At 41.6% G+C, this 27,742-nt stretch overlaps 1 protein-coding gene across 1 annotated transcript in view; it reads left to right on the forward strand.

Moving 5' to 3' along the window:
* The window catches only part of ADGRB3 (adhesion G protein-coupled receptor B3), a 567,040-nt gene that overhangs the window by 273,847 nt on the left and 265,451 nt on the right, over positions 1 to 27,742 (forward strand). Inside the window, exon 9 of the mRNA XM_067562529.1 lies at positions 11,919 to 12,113. Coding sequence (XP_067418630.1) covers positions 11,919 to 12,113 — 195 coding nt within the window. The remainder of the gene's footprint in view (positions 1 to 11,918; positions 12,114 to 27,742) is intronic.

Consider the following 27,742-nt stretch of genomic DNA (forward strand, 5'->3'; position numbering starts at 1 on the left):
ATAAGCATACTTTCCACTCCATTATCCAAGTCATTAATGAAAATCTTGAATAGTACCAGATAGACCTCTCCAGGACCCTACTAGATACATTCTGCCAGTTTTATAGTTATCCGTTGATAACTACTCTTTGAGTATGGTCTTTCAACCAGTTATCGGTCCACTTTATAGTGGTTTAATCTAGACTGCATTTCCCAAGCTTGCTTACATGAGCATATTCTCATCCTGGTGTACGGGGATTTATGCAGATGAATTTTTGCATATCAAAATGATAATATATCCCACAAAATTGCTTTTCTACTCCTTCTAGTCCATGCCATAATTTTGCTTTCACTTCCTGCTTAGCAATATTATTCACTATATTGCAATTGGTAGACTGAAATGTAATTTGATCAAAAAAACTCTGAGGTGAATAATGATTTGCCTCAGCTGCAGCTCATTAGAACTGATTTCCTTTTTCCAAATTATATTACAAGGGCAGCTTATCAGCCAGTCCGTGTATTCTTCGATGAAATGACTGCTCTGCTCATGGGAATATAAACCTTCCATCCGGACAATATATTGCTGTCTCCTGCTAGTTTACTGGGTCACCTTTTTTTACGTGGTTGCAGGGTAGAACAGACTTGGTTATTTTTGCAGGGATTTGAACTTGTAGTCCCCACCAGACACTCCTTATTGCTGTCCTGTCTCACTCATACTTTGGTTCATGTTGAATCATCTTGCCATTCCCAGGCCTGTCGGCTGGGGGGAGTTGCAGCAACCCTTTTCTGTCACCTTCATAGCTTGACAGGAGGTTGCAGCATACTCTTTTTCCTTCATCGCTCAAAAAAACCAGATCAATGCCATCCGTGCACATTTTGCTTTCTTCATTTTCTGTCTCTGGCTCCCCACTGTGCTGTACTGAATGAGGAAGCAGCCAGAAGGTAAAGAATGAGAAAAAGAGGAGCAAGAAAAAAAGATAACTACTGGTTACCCTTTAGCAATTACAAGTGTGCAGAGAGCAAATCTGCAGTGGAGAAATCTCCCTTCCTCCCCAGATCCATCCTGGAAGAGGAACGGACTTAAAGGAATGCAGAAACCCAGCATTGGCTCATTTATTTTACCCGCTTTTCACCCTTTTTTGGCAGAGTAAAGTATTGATGGAGAGAGTTTTTCTCACATAACAGCTTCACGATCTGGTGCAGAGAAATGTAAATATGAGCTCTTCCTGTTTCTTGGCAAGTAATCTTTTCAAGCCTCATTTAATCCCTCAAATATATATTCAAATCAGTAAAAAATAAATATTCTTTCTTCCCTTCCAAGTTCCATGTACCTTCTTTCCTATAGAAATCCTACACTAAAAAAAAGACTGAGGGCAAGGTCTTGACCCCTGCTCTGGCCCCAGGCTCGTCGTGTGAAAGGATCAGAGTGACATAAAGGGGCCCTAAAAGCCTTGATTCTGACTGTGGGAGGATTCCCCATGCAGGTACTGTGAAGGACACCCATAAAGCTGCCTCATTAGGACCCCCCTTCACAAGTCTAGGTGTGTGGGAGTGAGGTTTAGGGATTGGGACACGGTGCTGTGCTGGAGATTCTGAACAGCCTGGGAATTTCCTGTAATTTAGACAGCCCTTCAGGGCTGTCAATATTACAACAGGCAGCCAATATTGCCAACCCCAAATGTTCAAAATCATGAGTTAGGCTCATGAAAAATCATGAGATGGGCTTTAAAAGCATGAGATTATGTAAAAATATTAGATTGGGTGTTATTTTTATTTGCCTTCTGCTTTTTGAGCCTTTAGGGTGCATGGGAGTCATATTTTGAAGCTTTCTCCACGGCCACAAGGGCTAAAAACTTATTTTTTCTTTAAGAATGAAGGTTGAAATCATCATATAAGCCACTTGAATCCAGGAGCTGGGGCTTTAAGGAAAACAATAATTATCATGAGACCCACACCACCACCATGAGAGTTGGCAACAATGGGCAACTCTCTAGTCCCCCGAGCCACCAGGATCAGGAGGGTGCAAAGGTGATTGAAGCCATCAGGGCCCCTGCTTCCTCTTGCCTTTCTTCCCTTCCATTTCCATACCTCCCTTCTTCAAAGCCCAGATAACAATGAAGTTTCTCTCTCCTGCATCACCATCCCCAATCGCTCTTATCATAGCTGCTTTCTCAAAAAAAAAAAAAAAAAAGGGAACTTATCTCCTGTTATTTCTGCCACTGCTCCCTAATGCTGAGTTGTGCTACAGCAGTGATCAGCTCTGAGTGCTCCCTGATCACATTGATATTCTGAGCCAACCAACACTGCAGCCGATAGGTGAACTCCACTACAGAGGGAAAAAGAAAGATGAAGGCCATTTAAGAACTAGATAAAGAAAGCACTCATCCAATTGTTCCTTAAAGTCTATCACCACAGTAAGACCGTTCACGCTAATGTACCTTGCAGAATGATTTCAGGAATTTGGCAAGGCTCTTGGAAAACAATGGATACAGTACATTACACTTAACATAATCATCCCTCTGTTACCTTTTGCTCTCCCCACCTGTTTGCTGTATCTCTCTGTTATCTCTCAACTTGTACTTACATTGTAAATTCTTTAGAACAGGAACTGTGTTTTTCCTGTGCATGCGATGTGCCATAGTGGAGCTCCAATCCATGATTTATGGCCTCTGGACGCTACCGTAATATAATAATGTACTCAAATAGGGCCAAATGCTGATTACCTTACACACAAACAAGGTGACCAGGAGTTGAGCCATCACATGTCAATATATAGTCAGATAACTTGATTATTTGCCTATATTAATGAGAGAGAGAGCTTGTAGAGAAATCTGCATATGGAGAATCCATGATAAACAGGATGTACTGTGTAAAAAGAAAGACCAATGATTTGATGTATGGCCCCTCTCTATACCACCCAGCTTGACAGTTCCCTCAGTATGGAGAGCCATGAGAGACTTAACCGCAGGCAAGGCTATGTCTGTCATAAGAAGAAAACAAACCTTTCAGACTCCTCATTCTCTTTCCCTTCAACTCCTACTCCTGTCAACTTGCATTATACATGGATAATGCAAAAACGTAAAGACATGTCCTCTGGTTAAAAAATAAAACACAAAAAGAACCAACCACCTCTCACACAGCCTTCCACTGTGAGCTGAATTAATCCCAGATAATTGCAGTACTAAGTGGCAATACTTAAAACACCATATAAACCCTGTTCAACAAACTCAGTGACAAATTCAACACGGAAAAAACTAAAACAAAATAAATGGACGTTCCTTTTGTGATTGTTTTCCCCACAGTCATTTCTTCCACTACTGGAGAATAATCCTACAACCTTCCTATTCATACATTTTGTTTAATCTGAGGGAGCCATTAAATGTAGAAGTTTAATCCTAGCCATCTGTACTAAGGGATGCAACAATACATACCTCAAAGAACTCAGTTACTATATTTGTGCATCTCTATGCAGTAGTCATAATCAGTCCCAAGGGAATGCAGCTGCACATGATGCTTCTTTAGTGGCCAAAGCTCTAGGGCTGCAATTAGTGGCAATAAAGCAATTAATAAAATAATAAAATAATATTAATAATAAATAAAAAGAAGAATGTGGAATGAGTGAGAGTGTAAAAATCTCATGAGGGGAATAGTGGAAGCCTACTATTGGGGAACAGAGGGAGGGTAATTTAGAATTTAGCAACTCTCTGGGAAATTCTCATTCTTCGTCTAAAACTATACAAGAGCCACACCGATAGTAGCTGATGTTATGAGATTTTTCTGCAACATGCACTGTACCTTAAGGACTGAACACAAACAGTTTGTCTGGCTCCTGTGCAAAGATTCAGCTTGCCAGAGAACTAAGTGTGGTGCAGTGTATGTTGTCTGAGGGCATGCATGCTTAGACACTCCTTTTTCTTTAAATAAACTGTTTTGGTAACAATAGTAAAGAAAAGAATAATCAGACACATAGATGAATACAATTGGTTTGGAAAGAGTCAATGTGTTTTTTGTAAAGGGAAATCATGCCTCACCAATCAACTAGAATTCTTTCAGGTGGTCAATAAGCATATGGACAAGGGATATAGTGTACTTAGATTTTCAGAAAGTATTTGACAAGGCCTTTCACCAAAGGTTCTTAAGCAAAGTAAGCGATCATGGGATAAGAGGAAAGGTTCTCTCCTGGATCAGTAACTGCTTAAAACATAGGAAACAAAGGGTAGGAATAAATGGTCAGTTTTCAGAACAGAGAGAGGTAAATGGTGGTGTCTTCCAGGGGTCTGTACTGGAACTAATACTTTTCAAGATATTCATAAATCATCTGGAAAAAGGAGTAAACACTGAGGTGGCAAAATTTGCAGATGTTACAGCACTACTCAAGATAGTTAAGTCCTAAACAGATTGTGAAGAGTTGCAAAGGGATCTCACAAATCTGGGTGACTGGGCAACAAAATGGCAGATGAAATTCAGTGTTTATAAATGCAAAGTAATGCACATTGGAAAATATAATCCAAACTATATACATAAAATGATGGGGTCTAAATTAGCTGTTTCCACTCAAGAAAGGGATCTTGGAGTCACTGTGAATAGTTTTCTGAAAACATCCACTCAATGTGCAGCGGTCAAAAAGCAAACAGAATGTTGGGAATCATTAGGAAAGGGATAGATAATAAGACAGAAAATATTGTATTGGCTCTTTATAAATCTATGATATGCACACATCTTGAATACTACATGCAGATCTTGTCGCCCCATCTCAGAAAAGATATATTGGAATTGAAAAAGGTACAGACTAGGGCAACTAAAATGATTAGTGGTATGGTAAAATTCCCATATGAGGAGAGATTAATAAAATTGGAATTTTTCAGCTTGGAAAAGCGACAATGAAGGGGGATATGATAGATGTCTATAAAATCATGACTGGTGTGGAGAAAGTAAATAAGGAAGTGTTACTTATTCCTTCTCAACAAAAACTAGGGGTCACCACATGAAATTAATAAGCAGCATGTTTAAAACAAACAGAAGGAAGTATGTCTTCACACAATGCACAGTCAATTTGTGGAACTTCATGACAGAGGATGTTGTGAAGGCCTACACTATAACGGGGTTCATAAAAGAACTAGATAAGTTCATGGCGGATAGGTCATTCAGGATGGGCAGGGATTGCTGTTTGCCAGAGGCTGAGCGTGGCCGACGGGATGGATCACTTGATGATTACCTGTTCTATTCATTCCCTCTGAAGCACCTGGCATTGACTACTATTGGAAAACAGGGATACTGAGCAAGATGGACCATTGGCTGACCCAGTATGGCTGTTCTTATGTTCTTATGCATGTGAGAGGAGAATCCAGTAATTCCACAGAGGATGTACAGTGGCAGTTCCTACACAGTTCTGCCAATGAGCTTTCAGTCTTAAACATGAGGGTCCACATCTAGAGAAAAGAGGAAAGTTCAGTTTCCATGTCCACTAAGTTCTTAGACGCTGCTGACATATTTGATAAGAGTGCAAACTGTGGTGGTGGTTTAAGTGTATAGCTATCCACTATGACTTGGACTGAACTTATTTCACTTTAATATATATGGGGAAAATTATTTATTGCATTAGCAATCCCTTTCATAAAAAGTTATTAAAATGCCAAAGAGGAGAGATGATTGTATATAAGATTAGATTGTAGATATTCAGGAAGAGGAACATGCTTTTCCGTATGCTTTTGTGTTCTGTATGTTTGCCTGAGACTTTAGGTACTACCGTAATCATTTTTTAAAAAAATAATATGAATGAAGTAATGCTCTTGAACCCTAAAAACTATTTTATACTCAATTTGTTTCCATTAAAAATCCTTAATAATAAATGAATAACATAATAATAAATTAGTTGAAAGAAAAATATATGAAACATTGATTTTATATTCCTGAAATAAAATTAAGGAGTGTTAATACGTTTTTCTCTCCATCACTTCAAGTCTCAAAGGGACAGATTCCTTGCAGGGACACCATGCTGAAGGTTAAACTCTGCTATGCTGAATGAATTCAGTGCAGCCTAGAATGGCATATATGTCTACTGGAATAGGTCTCTAAGACAAGGATACATTTTCAGGCCATTTAGTTAGGTGCCTAACTTTGGGCACTCATATTTGATCATTTTGGCTGAAACCTCTTTGAGTCTCAATTCCTTTTCAACATAAGATTGGTATAATGATAATGATATGCCAGGAGTGTGGTGAGGATAATTAATTAAGTAATGTTCATTAAGGATATGTCTACACTGCAATTAAAAACCCATGGCTGGCCCATACCAGATGACTCAGGCTAAGGGACTTGGGCTAAGAGGCTGTTTAATTGTGGGGTAGACATTGAGGCTTGGTCTGCAGCCTGGGCTCTAGGACCCTGCGATGTGGAAGGGTGCCAGAACTCTATCTGCATCCCAAGCCCTCATCTACACCATAATTAAGCAGCTCCTTAGTCGAGCCCTGTGAGCCCAAGTCAGCTGGCACAGGCCAACTGCGGTTCTCGAATTGCACTATAGACATGCCTTAAGTGTGTCAAGATACTCGGGTTAAGATTCTACAAAGTGTTACTGTTAAATTAATTTATGATTCAGGACTAACTAAAGTATGAAGACGCAAAGCAAAACATTTTGCAGATCAGAATGAACATTTTAGGATCTATTTTTCTTTCAACTAATTTATTTTTTATTTTTTTGCTAATACAATATAACTACATTAAAACGCATCAATGGTGTTAGCAATACCGAACCATTAACCCAAGCCATCAAATTGAAAAATAAAAAAATAAAAAGATGTGAATATCCTTCATGATTCTTTAAATTGATCTCTTCTTAGAGTCTTTTATCATTTGTTTGAATATTGGTTGTTCACAGTCTTTTCAGACTGTGTATAGATGTTCAGATTTTCAGAACTATAGTACTGTGTATAAATAATCAGTTTGATGCTAGATGCCTGGATTTGACATTGTCAAGGTTAATTTTTATGCACTTTAGATGGGTCATAGATGCTGACAAATCAGGGGATGAAGACAGGTTGGACTTTAAGTCAATGTCCAGCAAAACATTTCAGTAATTTTTTCAAGTATGTAGATATGTACTACGTGCTGCTAAAGGTAGGGCTAACAATTGAAGTACCACTTTAACAGCTGCTTTATTTCACCATCTCTCGGCTCATAAACTTTATTTTCAATGAGCTTGCCTGTAAGACTACTAAAATATGACCTTCACAGAATGCTAGAAAGACCTAGAGTGGTGTCTAGAGTAACTTTCTTGGGCAATGGAAGGCAGTGTATAATGTAACACATCATCCTGTGGCATAAACAATAACCAGGTTGTGAGGCAAAATTTTAACTCTTATTGTCTTGAGCTTTTGTTGAGAATAATCCGCACCCTCTCCCTGAGGCTATGTCTACAGAAAGGGTTTCTCCATTGATGTAGTTAATCCACCTCTCCGAGAGGCGGTAGCTATGTCAATGGAAGAATTCTTCGTCCACTTAGCTGCATCTACAACAGGAGTTAAGTTGGCTTAATTACGGAGCTCAGGGTGCTACATTTCTAACAGCCCTGAGCAAGGTAGCTTGGCATATCTAACCCCCGTTAAGCCTGAACGTCATTTATTGCACACATGTAGAGTACTATTCATATGGGGCCAGATCCTCAGGTGCTGTAAATTTACATAACTCCGCTAAAGTTAATAGAGCTATGCCCGTTTACACTAGCTGAGGATATAGCCTGTGATTTGTAAAGTGGTGTGTAGTGACTAACTGTCTAACATTAGTAATCTCATACAGGTGTTTGTCTGCAGATTCATGCGGTACTGTGAAAATATTCTCAGTTGTTTCACACAACAGAAGTGACCTTGCATGGCATAGAAATGGGTGTAAGGGAGATTTGTGAACCATGCTATAGTAGGAGAACAAGGACAAAGTGCAGTTGTGGAAATGGCAGTCGGAATCTTGCACCACTTGCTGTGCAATGTGAGGGCATACACCACATTTGCTATGCAGCCCTGACTCAGTGCAGGGGTGATGTAGAATAGTGGCATAAATTAGATTTTGCTAAAATAGATTAGATTTTTGCTAAGATTGGTGGTGGAGAGGCTGCTATACCTTACACCTTCTTACTTCCTCCTGCTGGTTGCTTTCTGGCTACAGCCACACCCTTCCACTAACTCTCACTCATTTGCACCCACTTTCACTACCTTACTACATTGTAACTTCCTCCACCATTTATGCCACTCCTGAATGTGGCCCAAAATCTAGTCTTTAACACTATGTAGTCTTATAAAATCCCATTGCATGTGGGACCATGAGTGTGGACAAGACCACTGCTGCTGGGCCCATTTTTACCACCAAGTCAGCATGTAGAAAAATGTGTCTTGCTGTATGAGTTATGTCTATGCTAGGGTTCCCACTGGTACAGCTACAGGTTTATGAAGTTCTATACACATCCCTAGAGTGATTTATATGTTCAAGAGCTTTAAAAACATTAAGGAAATTATGTTGCTGTTTATTTGTACTGTGGTAGTGCCTAAGGCCCCTGGTCATGGATCAAGACCAACTGTGCTATGAGTTGAACAAAAATAAGAAAAAGGATGGTCACTACCCCCTAGGGTCTATAATCTAAGATGAAAGATGACAGGTAGATAAATAAATGGGTGGAGCACAAGATAACAATAACAAGACAATATTGATTAGTATGATAAGCAGTGGTCACAGCTAACCACTGTTGAGTATTTTGTAGGCATCATGACAAAGGAAAGCTTAAAAGAAGACAGTGAGGTGGCTTTGTTGATGTTTATGGGGAACTCAAAGCCACCTCACCATCTTCCTTCAAATCCCTCCTTAAAACTCGCCTCTGTTGTCAAGCCTACAAAAAAAATAACCTGGTTAAGCAGCTGGTAACCACTGCTAGATTTTGTCAAAAAGGCTAAATTTGTCACAAGGATATAGCCTATGTAAGTAAGCCACCACATCAGGAGCATTTCAGGAAGGAGCTTTGGCCACAATTTCCTCTCTGCTTTCCCTTGCTCCCGGGATAGTAATATTTTATATCGGCAATATAATACTACTCACCACCCCACACATAGGAGGACTGGAGACAAGGCTCTCCCTATTTCCCATCTTCCCACTCATTCCTTGTCCATTTGTTTCAGAAAGGGAGTAATCATGTCTGGGTAGTCCATGTAGGGATATAAGCAAGGTTCCTACTCTCTTACACAAACATGTAGTAATTAATTACTAGCCATCTCTCAGTGAATTATGTAGGTAAGTATCATCTTCATTTTACCAGTGGTGATGCTGAAGTACAGAGAAGATAAGTAACTTGCCCAAGGCCACAGAGCCAGTCAGGAGCACAGCCAAGACTAGAACTTACATATTCTGACTAACAGTCCTGCTTCTTCTCAGGTAGTGTGTCATGGGATATAAAAGGGGAAAGGAAGACATTATGTGGCCAGGGACAAGGATTCTTGAATCTGTATTTGGGCTCACAGTGTTCATTTTGTTGAGAAGCAGTTATTATGAACTTATGTATGTGCAACTAAGATGGCCAGTAGTAAATAAGCTGAATGATAGAGCAGTGTTTCCACGACATATTTTTGTCTTGCACACGTGTATCACTTTTCCTCCCCAGTGATTTCAGCTAATGCAGGATCTGCTCTGTCCCAAAATTTGCAAGTGTCTGTCTGGATGCTTATATGTTCCCCATCACCATTACATTTGTAACCTTACTGGATTTATTTCACAACACCTCAATGAGGGAGAAAACTTTAATTATCCCAGGTTTATGGACAAGGAACTGAAGGATAGAGAGATTAAATGAAGTCTGTGGCATCAACAAGGATTGAAGCCAGATCTCCTGATCTCCCCAGTCCAGTGCCTAGTCCACAAGAGCTTCCATCCTCTCTCATGCTCTTTCATAATATTTGCTTTCTTACAAGCTCACTTTAAAAACCCTCTCTTAAGTCTGATGGAAACTGAAGAAAATGAATTCTGTAAACAAGTATCTCACCTAATTACCCTTTTCAGTTTTCCGTACACTGAAGAAGGCATTCTTCTGAAACATTTGTCTAAAGAATTCATTTGCCTACATTAATATTATTAATACTTGTTTGTTGCAACTGAATAATAATGTTTTTATCTCCTCATTCCAGTAGTTAACATATAGGATCAGCACCTCATCCTGCTCCGCCTGCAGCAGTTGATAATCTGGGAGATGCAAACCACTGAGGATTCCCTCAAATAGGGGCAATCCCTGGCTGGTATAGAACTGCCTCTATACCCAGAGTATTCCTGGGACAATGTCAGGGCACTGCTACACTCTCGAAATCTCCTGATATTGGAAAGATCCCTGGGGGCTGTGGACAGCTGGACATAATTTGGAGCAGCCAGAGGCTGCTTTAAATTATGCTAGGGTTTCATCCTGGAATTGGAAAACCATAAAAATGGCTGAGAGCCCGCCACGTTTGCTCACCCAACACCCAGATGTGCCAAGCATACCTAGGGTATCTCAATAGCATTTAAGTAGTAGCCCGAGTGATGCTATAGTGTTAATAAAGGTATTTAAATTGTGTGTGTACTTGCAGAATGTACTTGCATTTTATATATCACTTTCCTTAAAACATTGTTGAGCATTTTCATGTACTGCATTCATTTACTACAGTTTTTTTCCTTCTTTGAAATTAAAACATAACAAAAGAAAAGACAGCAGTAGACGGTAATGTAGGGTACATTTTTCCCTTCGTTCCATGCTTCCATCACATTGCATTACATCCGTCTTCTTTCCCTTTGGATGTCAGTTATCAGGCCAAGATAAAAAGCAATTGAAAGTACATTTTCAGAGGTGGTGTCAGTCAGTTTGGATGCTACCTTTTAAGTTGCCTCTGTAGCTGTCTTGGAGAGAGTGAAGGTCTGTCTAGGCTACATTTTCTTTTTTTAACTTATCTTGGATTCAGAGGAACTTATACTTTTATATGGTACAAAGAGCAGGTTTCTTAAAACCTGTGCATTCTTTTTCAGCACATGCTGGCCTTATGACATGCCTCTTTGTGATACGCTGCACATCTTACTTATATATTGAGTGACTTTAGAAATAATTGAAATTCACAAGTTCAGCTTCTGACCAAGGATTGACATATTCTTCCGTCTCTATGCACAGTATGGGCTAGATTTTTCACTGGCCCTGCACAGATCTGCAGAGAGTGAGTGGGCAAAATAAGCCTTCCACCCTGCACAGGAGTTATTCACAATTCCAGTTTTTTAACCTCATGAGCACAAGGTTTGTTCCAGGATTGCACCTCTAATAATGCTAGTGTCCTTAAAGGGGACAGGATAGCCACTGACTGATCCGTAGCCCTGCCTCTATTTCCACATCGGCCAACCAAGCTGAGCTAGCATGGCTGCAGCATGTGCTGCACACTTTTAAAGAGTACAGTTTGGGCTGCTTTGACCCTTGTTCCCTCATGGCTCCTGACCCATTGTATCTGAATCAGACACTATGTCTCCACAGCTGCTGCTCTGAAAAAGACTGGGACTACATGATCATACTGTGGCCAGTAGGTTAAACAGTCTGGCCAAGTATATTTCTTTTAGAACAGAAGTGTTGAGAAGTCTTTGGGCTCAGTACTGGGATAACGGCATGAAATGTAATATGTAAATTGAAATATGTAATAAATGTATACCTATGATATAAAGGAGGTCAGTCTAAATGATCTAATGGTCAGTGAGAAACCACATATATCTCATTTTATCCTGTTCTGAAGTTATTTTGCCTCATCCTTAATAAAAAGTACATTGGTTACTGACCTGTGTACACTGCTAACTTGTGGCTTCTTGAAATTCCTAAATATGTTTGGATTATTATATTTATTGTCGTTGTGATTTTTAAATGCAGCAAAGTAGGTTCTGATATTTATTTCACTCTTCTGATTGGAACAGATTAAAGAGCATCTTGCCAAAGGACAGAGGATGCTGGCTGGTGATGGAATGTCGCAGGTGACCAAAACACTGTTGGATTTAACTCAGAGGAAAAACTTTTATGCGGGGGATCTTCTGATTTCTGTGGAAATTCTCAGAAACGTTACAGACACGTTTAAAAGGGCAAGTTATATACCTGCATCTGATGGTGTCCAGGTAAGAGAAATTCTGTAGAAGAGGCTAATGATTCAGCTGACATATTTTATTCAATGTTCAGCATCAACTATTTGCCCCAAGATCAAGTAAAATCTGCTCATTAGGTGTAATGGAAGCACAGTAAACATTACTTATGAATAGGGTGAAGTACGTTAGGGCAAAAGGGCCCAGCTACGTTTAAGTGAACAAATCTCTTAAAACAACATAATGTGTCAAAAGTACAAACGTCTTTTTTCATAATGATTATTCTAGTAGTTTTCCATTCTCTGTGTTGTTGAGATTTTTTTTTTTTTTTTTTAAACATCAAGCAATTGTTTATTCTAGTTCCTTTCATTTCAAAATCTACCCACGATGTTTAGATGCTTAAGTCATTCACCATTGCTTCTGCAATTCAAATAATTAAAGCTCATTAAAAGAACGCAGGAGTGATGTATAGTGCATTTGATGTATTTTGCATATTAGATTAACTTTTCCCATTCCAAGGGGCCACAATGTTTATTTCAGCATAATGTGCTGCCTGTCTCAGTATATAAAGTTCTTAAAAATAAAGGTTTGGCAGGACTCCCAGATCACATATTGGTTTTTTCTTCATCTGGGAATTTTATATGCACTTTTCTCAGAGTGCAGTTTTAGTTAAAGGAAGATATTAAGAAAAAATAACGTGCAGTAGAATATCACTTATTAAATGGGGGAGGGGTTCTGTGATAAATTTATAAAATAATCATGATGTGATTAATGTACAGCATGAATATATATGTGTGTATGCAAATATAATTGGAAATGTATACTCTATTTGGGAAAGACAGTAATTTCTCCACTGTTAAGGTTTTAACCCAATTTCCTTTATACTCCCAGTTTTCTTTTTCTCTCTCACCCACATAGACATACCTCTTTGCTCAAATTAAAGTAGTCTCTCTACGATTTCTTGTGTGTGGCCCTCATCCACATACACAAGATGAGAAATATGCATCCAAATTTGAGGTGAATTGGACATAGCATTATTGAAATATAGAATGTAGAAAAATGAGAGGGTTTTTTGAATTAAATTGGTATGTCTCAAAAACAATTTATACCAGAAATTCCAATTTTTAAAATCTGTCCTTTTATGGGAGGCAGTGCTTCTGAGTATTTTTTTTTTTAAGGTTGGCTGCTTAAATAGGAAGTAATTTTGCTGCAAATCATTAATGCTGTTAACAGTCTGATAGCCCCAAAGTGGCCTTTACAAGGCTCACAGAGACTACAAAACTTTTGGTAGAGACAGTCTTGAGAAACTGCTTGATGTAAGTGGGTTCTCCTTATGGACTTAGCAGACCGTGTTATATTCAGCTCACCGAAATGAGTACGAACTTGAATCTGTTCCCAATATTGTCAATGGCAAAATTTCTGTTGACAATAATGAGGCAGAACTGGTTCCTAAATCCTTAGTAGAGCTAGCCTGGAGAAACTAATTAACACCATTCGTAATTATTTTGTTTTTCTTTTAGAGACTTAGAGATGAAGATGAGGGGAGAGAAGGGCAAAAAATATTGCTAAGTTATAGTTGAGGTTGTAAATATATTTCAACTAGGAGAAATAATTATGGGTGATATTTTTCAAAGAAAAGGGTCATTGAATTTCAGTGGGAGTTAGATGCCTAACTCCCATAGTTTCCTTTAAAAATCCCACCTGAAAAGATACTGAAGGATTAAAAGAAATGGGAAATTCAGTAAATTTAGAAATATAAAACTTAAAACTCATAGGCATATAAACATAAAGTGAAGGTATGCACGGTATTTGCACTGTGGATGTTAAGTAATAATTCTCTCATTGATTTCTAATGATATATTGTTAAATCCTGACCCAGTAAAGTCAATGGATGTTTTGCCAATGATTTCAATGGGGACAAAATGTCACCTCTTGTGTGTGTCCCCTAATTCCAGATATTACACCTCATATGTTGGTCTTACTGCCACACATTTTTATGCTTTATAATCTATGTCTTCTGGACAAAATATTTAAGAAACCACAATGAAAATTAAGAAGATATTTTTTATAATTTAAACAATTCTTCTGTTTTTCTTAAGGAAAATAAATGTGGACCTTTCATTAAATCCTCAATATCTTGACTCATCTCCCTGAGAAGAAGTAGATAAAGAACAGTATTCTCTTTTTTATACATAAATGTGGTTAAAAAACCCAAGCAGTCATAATTTAGCATTTTGTTTGATATCAAAACAGTAGATTATGAATTCTGGGTAATTATATATTTAAAAAAGTGTCAGAAAGATTTACCCTTAGATTACTGGCGGTTTCCAGACTGCCAGACAAATTAGAGTTTAGGGTGGGTGTAAAAGTATGTTCAGTTTTATTTATTCCATTCTTCTGAGTATTCCTTTGATTATCTGCAGAGTTGGGGTTGTGCCTAGTACTAATATCAATATAAGTATATATGGCAATAGATATGATCCACAGACTTTAGATGATGAAGGGAATGGCCAAAGAAAAGGGATAAAATTAGAAGACTTCAGTATATTTATTTGCACAAACTAAAATGCCACTGCCTCCAATGTAGTATAGAATGAGTTGTTTATTTAGTCAGACAATATAGCAAGAGCAGTACGGACCTTTTTAAATATGCAACTCTGGTTCCAAGTTATTCATTATATAAGAGTTATTCTCTTTGCATATTTCAAGCTTTTGCTAACAATGGAGGTGATTGTATACAGCGTCAGAAAGAACAATAAGCCTGCAGGAGACAGTTTAAAGAACATGGAACAAGTTCCTGGATCAATGAGTGAAAATGACAGTACATTCATGAATGGCAAAAGAATCAGTTATGACAATAATGACACCAGCCGCCAGGGCTATTCGTTAGCATGGAGATCGTTAGACATATATTCTCAATGAACATTAGAACTAAAAAGATGGTAACCATATTATTATTCCTAAAAGAAAAAAAATAAGACAGAATTAAGGTTGTAAATAAACATGCATTAATTTAAAACACCATTTTAGAACATTAACCAGAACTAGCCTAAGTCTTGTTGAGCTTTGAAGGGGTGAGGCTATTAACCAACTTTACAATCTTCCGATCCTGTGACTGGCTGGGAATGAGGCCTGTCCCCTGGGTTAAGTTAGAGCAGTCAGACAATTTTTTAATTTATGCCTGGCTGTGGATGATCCTGAGAAGCCATTGCAGTAGCCAGAAATCAAGGGAGGGCCTAGGATTGCCCTCCATTTCCACAGGACACGTCCCCTGTGGCGGAACCCAAAGCAGAGGTAACTCTGGAGCCTCCATGCTACCCAGGGATTCCGCTTGTCTGGGGCTTTGGGGGAAGGAAATCCTACCCTAGCCATGTAACAGGATTTTCAGCCACTTTAAACCTCCAGAGTGGCTCAAAGCAGGTAGACTGGACTGGAGAATTGCAGACATTTTATTTACAGCAAGGATATATTTGAAAGGAATGAATATAAATTAAGGAAACATAGTTGTATGAAACTGACTGCAGTTGGGTGAATGAAAATTAAGGGCCTCAGAATTTGGGTCTGTCTATAGTAGAGTTTTCCATAGAGCTCATCACTGTCATATCTAAGCAGGGATAGCAAATCAGGGAGCTCAGCTCCTACAAGACGGTCCAGCATCTCATGGATCTGCGCCATTAGACTGTTCACCATTCCTTCAGAATTTAGTCCTCTGTCAGTCACTGATTTTTCCCTGGAGTAGCCCTGTCTCTCCCTATATCTGTGCCCTGTAAAATGCCTTTTGATATGTGTACTCTATATATTGTGACCCAGGGAAAGGCAGAAATACTGATACACCTCTTAGAGCCTATCATAGTATCTGTATGCACATTTCATAATTTAAACAGTAAAACCACATCAACCAGCTCTTCTGTTCAAATTACATGCTACTGGTATCTGCAGTCTGAAAATCTCCATGAATGTCAGCCTCCACAGCTACTACATATGGGGCATACAAAAGGAATGGAAATAGAGGAAAAACAGATGTACTGTAACTTGACTCAAGAAGTTAGATATTCTTGTCACCTGCTTCATACACATGACATATGGACAAGTGGAGTGTATATGTTAAATCAGACCTTATTCTAGGCTTATTGCCTATAAGGCTAACAATATATTCTCACCAGAAACCTAACATATCCTACTATTAATAAATAGTTTTATTATAAATAGAAATAATTGAAAAAATTTTGAGTAAAAATATTAGTAGCAAGATGCCATATATATAAGTAAAATCTGTAAACAGTGCATAGAGGAAGGAGTCTCTGTGCACCAGCAAGTGCAGGGATCACAGTTGTTTCCTACTGTTGCTCTGAGATGCTGAGAGATTATCTCCCTTGCACATCCACAAGAACAGCATTGCAAAATATGGCTATAACAAAGTTGAAACGTTATGCTGTGATGGGTCAGGCTTGCCTGGTTCTCCAAGGGTTAAGTCTACCCTGTGGGCCGAGTAGGCCTCACCCCCTTGACTCTGCTGGGTATGCTCCAGCTGGAGACTGGATATAAGAGGGAGCCAAGCACCTCAGTTGGGACTGGATGCTTTAGGGAGAGGATGTAGACTGCTAGCTCTCTAGGGAGCTGCAACAGACTCTGAACTAATGCATGTAGAGCCCCAGATGATTTCCAAGCTGTTGGATGAACCCAGAGGAGGGAATGAGCTACCAGTAGCTGCACTAGCTGAGGACTCTAGAGGCCCCAGGGAATCATGGATCATCACCACAGAAGACTGGGTAGGAAGTAGCCCAGTGGACTTAAACATTTCTACCAAAGGGGATTGGGAAACTGGTCAGCGTGTTTTGGAAGGATCCCTGTGCTGCCAGGGCCCTGGGCTGGGGCTTGGACAAGCAAGGAGGGCCTGAGAGCCTTTATCCAGGGAGCCTCACATCCCTAGGTAGTGTCCCACTTTCCCAATGTGCTAATAGACCATATTATCCCACAGAGGTTGGTGACTTTATGGATTCCAGCCATTAGGCCATGCTGCCCTGACCAAAAGGGCTGCTTTCTTGATTCTGACTATTAGGAAACACTACTCTGACCAAAAGGGCTGCTCTATTGACTCCCATCACTAGGTCTTGCTGCCCTACAAACCAGGGTCATCTTCTGACTCTAGCCACTAGGCATTCCTACCCTGCACACCAGGACCAACACATTGCCCCTGGCCATTGGGCCATACCGCCCTGAGGGAAAAGGCAGCCAAATTGACTCTGGCTAACTGTTGGGAGAGAGAACAGCCTCATTGACTTTGGCATTAAGCTGTACCCCCTGAGGTTAAGTGGGTTGGGGCACACACCAGCAGAGCTATAGTGATCCCTACCCACCCCAAACGAGGGATGCGCATGCTTGCCCTGTGAGGACTTGATGATTAACCACATTCTCAACTGCTGAACCTGCTGAAGAGGTCTGTATGAGGGGAGAACTGTGACCCACCTCCTTCCTTCTGTTTCTTGTTCCTCCTTCCTTCCTGATTTTTGTTTGTTTGTTGCAACAACTGGCCCAACTATGAGAACAACAGCAGCAGTTGCTGTGGGAAGTGTGGGCACTACAGCAGGAGCACCCAGTATAGCAGATGGAAACACTGTTGCAGCCCAACATCCCTCTGGCTAGACACCTGCGGACCAGGGGCTATGGGCAGCTTTACGGGACCTCTGGCACAGCTAATCAAGATTGGGGTCATCGATGACCCCAGAGTCACGGGCCGGGTACAAGAATGCAATCCCTGAGGGCCCGAAGTGGGGAGCCCAAAGCCCCAATCCAGACCACTGATGACTGGGGAAACAATGACCAGGAGACATAGTAGGTCCACCCCATAGTCAAGGGAAGAGTGGCCCACAAGGCAGACCAGCAGTAACGGATTCAGAGTTTCTGGGGAGAGCAGGTTGAGGGAGCTGTGATGAGTGTGGGAAGGAGGGGTATTTCCATTACAGTTGCCCTTTCATGGACTGTAGCTATGGCCAAGCCTTAGCTGCGGGCTCCCGGGCAAAGAAGAGGCGCTATGCTGAGCTTGTGGTGACCATGTGTGTGGAGGGCACACTGGTGACAGCGCTTGTCAACTCAGGGTGATCCGTGCTGACCTGGTAGAGTCCCCTGACCCAGCAGGGGCCCTCATTCTCCTGAAGTACATCCACGGAGACATTTGAGAGTATCTGGCTGCCAGGGTATGGCTGGCAGATGAACACTGAGAGGAGGTGTTCAGAGTTGGATTAGTCCAGACATTGGCTTACCCCGTATTATTGGGATGAGACTGGTGGGGGTTATGCCGGATCATGAGCAACTGTAGCCAGCGAGGGCCAGAGGAGGGCCAGACACCGCTGCTGAAGTGTGGGTTCAGGCACAAAAAGGTGCAAATGGTACGGAGAACAGCCATGGCCCCGCACCGGGCATCTCTCACCAACCCCCCCTCAAAGATGAAGCAACCGCAGAGACCAACCCTGAATGGATAAAAGCTGATGGGGATTTTCTGATAGAACAGTGGGAAGACCAGATCCTGAGCCAGGCTTGGGAACAGGTGGCGGTGCTCCGTCTGGTAAAGGGTGGGGAGCTACGGACCCCTCAGAGTCCCCGATTTGAGATATGTGATGAGTGGTTGTACTGTGTGGTGTGGGAACTCCAGACCCAGCAAGCACTCTGGCAGCTATTGTTCACCTGGCATTATCAGAAGTGTCGGCTATAGCTAGCCCAATCCATACCCTGGGCAGGGCATACGGGGAGAGAAAAAACCCTACAAAGGGTGGCCCAAAGGTTCTTCTGACTTGGCATCCACCAAGAAGTATGGAACTTTTGTGCAGCCTGCCTGGAATGCCAATATAGTAGCCCAAAGGGAATACCAAAGGCCCCTCTAGTGGCCCTCCCTGTGGTCAGGGTACCCTTCAAAAATATTGGCCTAAATCTCATAGGACCCCTGGAAAAGAGTGGGTCTGGATGCCAATATATACTGGTGGTGATGGACTATGCAACCTGGTACAGAACACCAAGGCCCCCATAGTAGCAGCTGAACTCTTAAAAATCTTCTTCTGGGTAGGGATACCAAGGGATATCCTCACGGACGAAGGGACAAACGTCTCATCAAAGCTAATGTCAAAGCTGTGCCGACTGCTGGATATCCGGACTCTGAAGACCTCTGTGTAGATGGACAGTCTGGGGGAGAGGTCCAATGAGATGTTGAATGCCAGGCTGCAGAAGTTTGTGGAAGATGACCTGCACTAATGGGACAAATTGCTACCAGCTCTGTTATTCACAGTGCGGGAGGTTCCCCAGGGCTCAACAGGCTTCCAGAAGGTGAATGTGATCTTGCGGTTCAACACCTATCTCATGCTCTGGGTCAGTGAACTGCTCAAACGGTAGAACATGGCCAATTTCATCTCAACATTAGACTTGATCAAGGAGTATTGGCAAATATCACTGACCCCTGGTTCACAAGAAAAGACAGCCATAGCTATCCCCTTTGGGTTACACCATTTCATCACCATGCCCTTTGCTCTACGTTGGACTGCAGCAATCTTCCAGTGGTTCATGGACCAGGTATTACAACCCCACCACCAGTATGCCTCCTCCTACATAGAGGATAGCGGTGTACAGGCCCACCTGGGAGGAACGTGTCTGCCACCTCACTGCTGTGTTGCAAGCCCTGGGAGAAGCAGGGCTTATGGTCAACCCAACCAAATGTCACTTTGGGCAATGCAAAGTGACTTACCTGGGATATACAGTGGGGCGGGGGATACTATGGCCCTTGATGAACAAGGTACAAACCCTGGTGAATACCCAACACCCTGGACAAAGAAATAAGCACGCCAATTTCTAGTTCTTGCAGGGTATTATCGCCACTTTTTCCAGATTTTGCAACCCTGGCCACCCGCTTGACTGACCTAACCAAGGGCTCATGACTGCAGAAGGTCAAATGGTCAGAGGAGAGTGAGAAGGCCTTTCAGGATCTGAAGGGCTAATTGAATAAGGAACCTGTCCTATTCCACCCTGACATCGCCAAACCTTGCAGACAAACGCGTCAAATGTGGGACTAGGAGCAGTGTTGTCCCAAAAGATCAACATAGAGGAGCACCTGGTCCTCTACTTAAGCAGGAAGTTGTTTCCCCATGAACAAAAGTACTCAACTATAGAAAAAGATGCTCTTGCAGTAAAATGGGTGGTTGATGCACTCAGATATTACCTGCTGGGGAATCCCTTCCATTGATCACGCACCTCTCAGATGTCTCCACAGCATGAAAGAAACCAATGCCTGTGTGATGAGGTGGTATCTCTCCCTATGACTTTAAAGTTACTCATCAACCAGGTAAAGCCCACGTGAACACGGACTTCTCCCAAGCATGAGGAGACGATGGGGAAGGGAACCACCACCAGACACCCTCTTGAGGGGGAGGGTATGTGACAGGGCATGCTTGCCCTACACTGGTTCGCCACACCCCCTCGATCCTGCTAGGCATGCTCCAATTGGAGACTGGGTGTAAGAGGGAGCCAAGCAGTCAGGGTTGGCTGCTGAAGGGAGAGGATGCAGACTCCCAGCTCTCTCCAGGGAGCTGCAAGACGCTCCAAACCCCGAGCTAATGCATGCAGAGCCCCAGACGGATTCCAGGCTGTTGGACAAATCCAGAGGAGGGACCATGCTCTCAGGAACTGCACCGACAAAGGATCCTGGTGGCTCCAGGGAATTGTGGATCATTGCCACAGAAGACAGGGTAGGAAGTAGCCCTGAGGACTTAAATGTTGCTACAGTGGGGGAATCAGGGAACCAGTCAGTGTGTTTTGGGAGGATCCCCACTGACATGGTGGCAAATATGCCCACCACTGCTAGGGCCCTGGGCTGGGCTTGGAGGAGCAGGGAGGGCCTGAGCCTCCCCACTCCAAGCCCCTTTACCCCGAGCGCCATACACCCTTAGGTGTCATCCCACTTCCCCAACATGCCAATAGGCAACATTCACCCACAGAGCTGGGTGACTTTATGGACTCCGGCCATTAGGCCACACTGCTCTGACTCCCACCACTAGGCCCTAATGCCCTGCGAATCCTTTTGCGCTGCCAGTGTGGTATAAAAGGAATTAACTGCAAATTAAAATCAGACCATCCCACAGACAAGTCCATATATTTATAAATGCACACATACTGTATGCAGTTATTTTACATTTAAAATGTATACGCATTCCTTCTCAAACTTAAAAAAAAAAGAAACCTGCATAAACATACAGTCTCTGCTAATAAAGAGACACAGATATATCTAAAGCAGGAGAGTAGAGTATGCAAATTATAAGCTAACATACAGCAGCCAATTACAAAGCAAGTGTGACATACACCCGTGTCGGCGGGCCTCCTCAAATCGGCCCAGTCGCTGCAGTCCTTCCTCAGGTTCTGACCCTGGAGGAGGCCACAGCACCTTGCTGTAGGGGGAAACGTTCGCTCTCCCGGAGTCTATTGGCCCAGCCCCCAAGCAGGGCAGGTGAGCAAGCAATCTATCGCCTGGCCCTGAGGCAGGGCGGGCGAGCAAACAGTTAAGGGCTCCGGCCCTGAGGCAGGGCGGGCGAGCAATGGTTCTGCTCTGGCAGCAGTTGGGAGGTTGAGGCTCTCTTGGGGTGGCTAGGAAAAGGTGGGGGGGAACGGGGAAGCAGGCCCACCCATCTCCACTGCATCCCAGCCCAGGGCCCTAACAGTGGCAAAGGCATTGCCACTTAGCCAGCAGGGCTCCTGCCGCAACACGCCGGCAGGGCCGCCCCAACTCAGCCACCGACTATGGCTGCCCCTGGGCTACTTCCTCCCCGTATCCCTCTGTACCTGCTTCCCCAGGGTCACTGGGTTCTGCCGTCCAGGGAAGACCCACCAGTTCCTCCTCATCCGGCGGTGGCAATGCGGGGAGCTCCTCTTCAAGGGGCAGTTCCTCTAAGTCACTAGGTTCCAGGAAGGGTGCAGCCTCAGGCAGCTCGTCGAGGTCGGGTCCCGACTCTGAGGGGGTCAGTGGCCAGCAGCTCCTCCAGGTCCTATCTGGCCTCAGAGGGTGTTACCCATCCAGGGTGCACCAGGGGCTCGGTCCAGTCCCAGGGTTCAGGGGCCTGGGTCCAACACCACGGTTCAGGAGTCTCAGCCCAGTCTCTCTGGCCGGGTTGTACGGTCCAGCTACGCGACGGCCCTACCCAGTCTCTAGGTCCGGTTTGGTCCAGGGTTGGTTGGAGTCTCAGCTCCAGCCTAGGTCTCAGCCAGCAGGGCAGCACATCTGTCTCCAGCAGCAGTCTGCTCCTTACTGAGCCATGGGGCTCATCTCTTATACTGTGAGTGCCTTGAGGGGCTCCATCCCGCTTTGGCCGATTGGGTAGCTCCGGCAGCCCTATCGTGGCCCGGTTTTTGGGTTGCTGGGCAGATTAGCCTGCCGGCCCCTTCACAGTCCGGCTGTTTGGTTGTTGGCCAGGCTGTTCTGTGGGGCTATCTCTTGTCCATCCCGGTCGCTGCGGCCCTTCCTCAGGTTCTAACCCCGGAGGAGGCCACAGAGCCTTCCTACAACCCATAAGATTCAAGAACATGAAAAGAAAACTAGTACAAATACACAATCCTCTTCTAAAAAAAATTAAAAGAGAGAGTGAAAGAGAGACCGGATGTTTAAGGTGACATGGAGTCTGACAAAGATTGAAAGGTAATATTGTACAAGCGCTGCAATATTTTTGACAAGTCATTCCAGCAACCTCTTTATTCCATAGACAGGACACCTTTGACACTGTAGATTTTCAAGGCACTCTTCATTTTCAATAGTGTAGCCAGTTATCATTTTAGACATGAATTGTGACACCCAGGGACAAATAGTTTGTTGACTTATATCTTGTGCAATGGTACTGAAGCCACTGGTGGGCTTTGTGGTAAAAGTCAGCACATAATTTGGTCTCTAGTATGGATATAACACATGGGCAAGATACCCCGGTATACAATATCAAGAGGAACTAAGATCTAAGAGCCAAAACTTGCATTACTGAACTCCTAAAACTCACATGAAGTCAAAGATTGGGCCTATGTCTATATTTAGTTATAGAATATACAGGAAACAAACGTTTTAATTTGCCACATCCTATTCAGGTGGGATGTAGCAAATTAAAATGTTTGTTACTTAAAAAAGAAAATGAACATTATTTAGCATCCAGAATATAAATTTGGTTGGGGACAAATAAGATTCCTAGATACTAGACTAGTTTGGTTATGTAGTGTATGTTAACTGAAAAATTATATGGCTTCTAGGTGTCTTACATTGTGATATTAAGGCATTAAGAAAGAAAAAGAAAGAAAGAAAGAAAGAAAGAAAGAAAGAACAGCCATTAAATCTCTGTGGGCATTTTGACATGAAAATCTGTTTGTATGGCTCTTAATTAACCTTTCTGAAACATAGAGACATTTGGAAATATCCATGTGAGCCTTGCATCCTTTTATATTTCTTGAGAACTAAGAGAAAAACTAGAGATGAAGGATCTCCTTTAGAAAGAATTTTGTATTTTAAATTACTTGACATTTAATTTGCAGAGTATATTTTATAATGGATTATTGTATTTATAGCCCTCATGATGCAGTGCCGAATATGAATGGCTACTCCAATTCTCCAATACTCCAAGAAGATAAATACCGAGGTCCAGATATGGGACCCATTAAAGTCAGTGGAAAGATTCCCATTGATGTCAGTGGGCATTGGATCAATCCCTGAGACCATTTTGCTTCTCTGTTTTTATGATTCCATTGATCCACAACATTCTTTTCCTTATTCTTGCATTCCTATCATCCAATTTTGTGTCACTGAAGCCAATGGAATTTTTGTCACTTAGTTCACGGGGAGAAAGGTCATGCCTTCAGTTATGTCCTTTTGTTAACCCTCTTTTGCACCAGTTCAGCAAAGTATTAAAGCACATACATAGGTGCTTTGCTAAATCATTATTAACGATGTAAATTATTGGCAATGTAAGTTCTCTAAATGGCATCATCAGCTTCCTCCCTTGGGGTAGTGTGAGACTGTGGAAGAAAACAAATGCTTTCCTTCTTCTTGTGGTGCAAAGAGGAACCTTCCCATTCTCCCAAGATCACGTCTTTAAAGTTAAACTTCAGGATCTGGGTCGGATTGGTAAAAATTTTATTTTGTGAAAATGTTTTCACCAGTTTTGTGCAATTTTATCCCCCTCAAATTTTGATATTTCCAGTTATGAGAACTTTTGTACTGAAACATTCTTAAACATCAATTTTATTCACAAAATCTCACTGGCTATATTTTTATGGAGAATGGGAACATCCTGAAGAGGGAGTATGGTACAGTTAGTACATTGAGTAAAGATCTGGGAGCCAGGAACTCTTAGTTCTGATCTCACCTCTGTCACTGATGGCCTAAATTCTTTGTACTTACAGTAAACATCACTTTAAAAATGTTTCTTAATTATGCCTCACAACATCCCTATTGGGAGGAATAAAACTAAAGGTTTAGGAGAAAGGAGAGCATATGGTCCTTAATCCAACTTCTGAAGTGCCTTCCTTTGTGACCTGGAGTATGTCATTCATGATCTGTTTTTCAGAGGTTCTCCACATCCTCTGCTCCAAATGAAGTTAATGACAGCTACAGATACCTTTTATAAATGAACAGATAATTAGATAATCATTAGATAGTTAACAGACTTTAGGAAAAATTGTATGAGTGCAATAACACTTGATACAAATTTGAGCTGAATATGCTCTGCACAAAAAATTTTAACTCTTACAGACAAAAGAAATTGTAGATAAAAGTGTGGGGGGGGGGAGAACAGTTGATGGAATTAAAATGAAAGTTCTGAGAAAGACTTGGAAGAAACTGATTTTCTTTATTTTTTTGAAGTGTGATTTAAATACTGTCTAGCTTTTAAACACGATTGTGGCTCCAGGTGTCATTCATGTGATTTGCTTAAAGATATTCAACAACTAGGGCAATCAAATATAGAAAGTAACAGCTGGAGGCCAAACAAGATAGAGGCAATTATTTATTTTCTGTTTAAGCCTCCTAAAAAGGCAGCTATATATATTTTAAAGTAGCTGGCACACCTGGATGGAGAGAGACCATAGACGGTCTGTTTGTTTATTGTTGCCACTTTGCTGAGATTTCCCAGAAATCAATGATGCTGAATCAGGTATTTTTAGTGTAATTTGTTTATTTTCAAAATGTACACAAGTCCTGTTTTCTGAAACAAGTGAGGGCTGAAAAAATGCATTTAGCAGTTGCCTTTGGTGGAGGCCTTGGGCCAGCACTTCTGCCTTAGCCTGTCTTTTTGCAGGTACTCTGACAGCCAAAACGTCTGCTTAACACACCCATTCTGTTTCATTCCATAGTCCCTGAATTTGCACCTAGGATCCAATCTAGTCTAAACCCTCTAATCCAAAAATGCCATTGGACCATATGTTCTCAAGAGATGGATAGGAACCATCATTAACCCTTTAGTGCAGTTGTTGCAAGCAGAAGGAAATATATTAAGCTTTTCCTACATGACTAAGGAGACTGAATTAAAGCCAGTCTCCTTTACCAGGATCTCGGTGAGGTGACTGCTTCAAAGCAAGCTATTACAATATTTTACTGCCAGAGACCTCCATTCAAATGTAGATAAAGAACAAGTGAAAAGAATATGGTGTTTTACTGCCAAAGTACTTCCCAGTAAACATTTACCCATATCTTACAACCACTGCACTAATGAGTAGAGCTGAGTGGATAATTGATTTTTTTGGTTTGGTTCTGCCTTCCCCCAACACCTTACAACCAGTGGTTAGGAGATCTGGGAGACTCCGGTTTGAAGTCCTGTCCTGGAGGGAATTTTTTTGAATTTTGTGTTTGAAACTATATGGTGAATTTATGTCAAATTTATGAATAGTTTCTGTTGACCTGAAACTGCATCTTTCTGGCGAATAAGTTATTTCTCTGAAAAAATTTGCCCAGATCTCCTCAGGAGAAGGTCTGGCCTGGAAATCAAGAATAGAGCAGGACTTAAAAAAAGCATTGCAAATCTGTTTTTGGAAACTTATAAATTATCACTTTGCACCACTACCTACTTTGAGCTTCTATTTTCTATTAGCATTACATTTCTTGATAAGATTTTTTTTTTAAATGAGGCATATTTAAAAACAAATGGAATAATAAGGCCTGGTCTACACACAGTTTTTTGTAGCAGCATAATGATGATTGTTAGGGATGTGATATTTTATAGATATATAAGTACAGCCCCTTACCGTGGACACAATTATACTGGTATAAATGTGCTTATACTGGTATAACTTATTTCCCTTACCATATGGGAATAAGCTATGCTAGTAAAAGTTTGTCAACACTAGAAGCTTGTACCACTTCAACTATACCAGTATAGTTAAACTGTTGTGTGTAATCAAAGCCTAAATGCATTTACTGTACTATTTTAAAGATCGTATTAATGCTGGTGCTGATGTTGAAGGTGTGGATTTACAGGCCTGGCTTTAGCAGTGGGCAAGCTGGGCAATATTTATCCAAAGTAAAATTGATTCACCAAAATCTTCCTTATCCAGTGTACCACAAAGAACCCAGTCTGAAAATCCTCAAGCGAAATTCTTAATCAGTCAACTGGGCTTTTGCTTTGGTGTAAGGTCTTTTGTGAAAAGACTTTAGCCCATAGTGTATCTGAAGTGAGGTCTTGCAATGTTTAAGTATAAAATAATGCCACTGTATTATTTTCTAATTCTTGGTTTGGGAAATATTTTCTATTGGTACATCCATTACTGTCTAGTGAAAAAATGTTTTGTTTCTTATTTTTTTCTGTTTCCCAATCTTCATCATGTTTATAACTTATCTAACTAATGGAAAAATTCCCATTCACTGGCAGTGGCAACTGAGGCGGAATCCTTAATAGCATTAATGGATAATGAGCAAACCTGAATGTTTTGAGTCTGGAAATACAGCTGTTTTCGTTTGAGATTTCTAGTATTTGCAGGTTTTAGCATAACTGGCAATATGACTAGACTTGGTCAGAGTATTTCTATATTTTTTTCCAGTCTTGTGCTGATTGAAACCAGGAAATGCAGAGATGCAGGGAAATTAGGTTTAATAGGTTAAATACACATTTTGGACATTGAAATGATTTGAGTTGGTTTTTATTTGATCTAAATACTAAGCCTATGGCTATATGGCTGGACATGATAATTTAGTGGTCTAAGCTTCTCTGGCAAAGTGAACTCAGTCCTTCCTCATTCTAATGTACTGTCTGGTTGATACTTTATACTGGTGGCAGGAAATAGACTACAAATATACATTAGTAATGACAGTTGTTACAGGGTATGGGGTGCAACCAAGACCAGGAAGGAATTGTCACCATTCGCTCTGCAGCTCTAGGTGCCTTGCAGTGCTTTGCTGCTTTAGCTCCCAGCTTAAGATGCTCAGAACCAGCCTACAAGCATGCAGGTCACACCCTCAAGTGTCAGTGTGCTAAACAACCTTGGTTCAGCAGCTCTGAAGCCAGCAGCCTGTCTACAGCCCCACTCAGGCTTCCATGGCCTTGGTTACAACCACCAAGGTGACTCCAACAAATGCCCACTCCTGAATTTTCCCCAAACCATATGCTCTGCCATGTCCAGTCCACTTCTGGACAGTTCAGAGAATAACAAGGTTTGTTTGTTCCTCTAAAGACACA

The sequence above is a fragment of the Emydura macquarii genome, unplaced genomic scaffold (assembly GCF_026122565.2).
Source record: "Emydura macquarii macquarii isolate MOO-44397 ecotype Brisbane River unplaced genomic scaffold, CSIRO-AGI_Emac_v2 contig_2437, whole genome shotgun sequence".
Lineage (NCBI taxonomy): Eukaryota > Metazoa > Chordata > Testudines > Chelidae > Emydura > Emydura macquarii.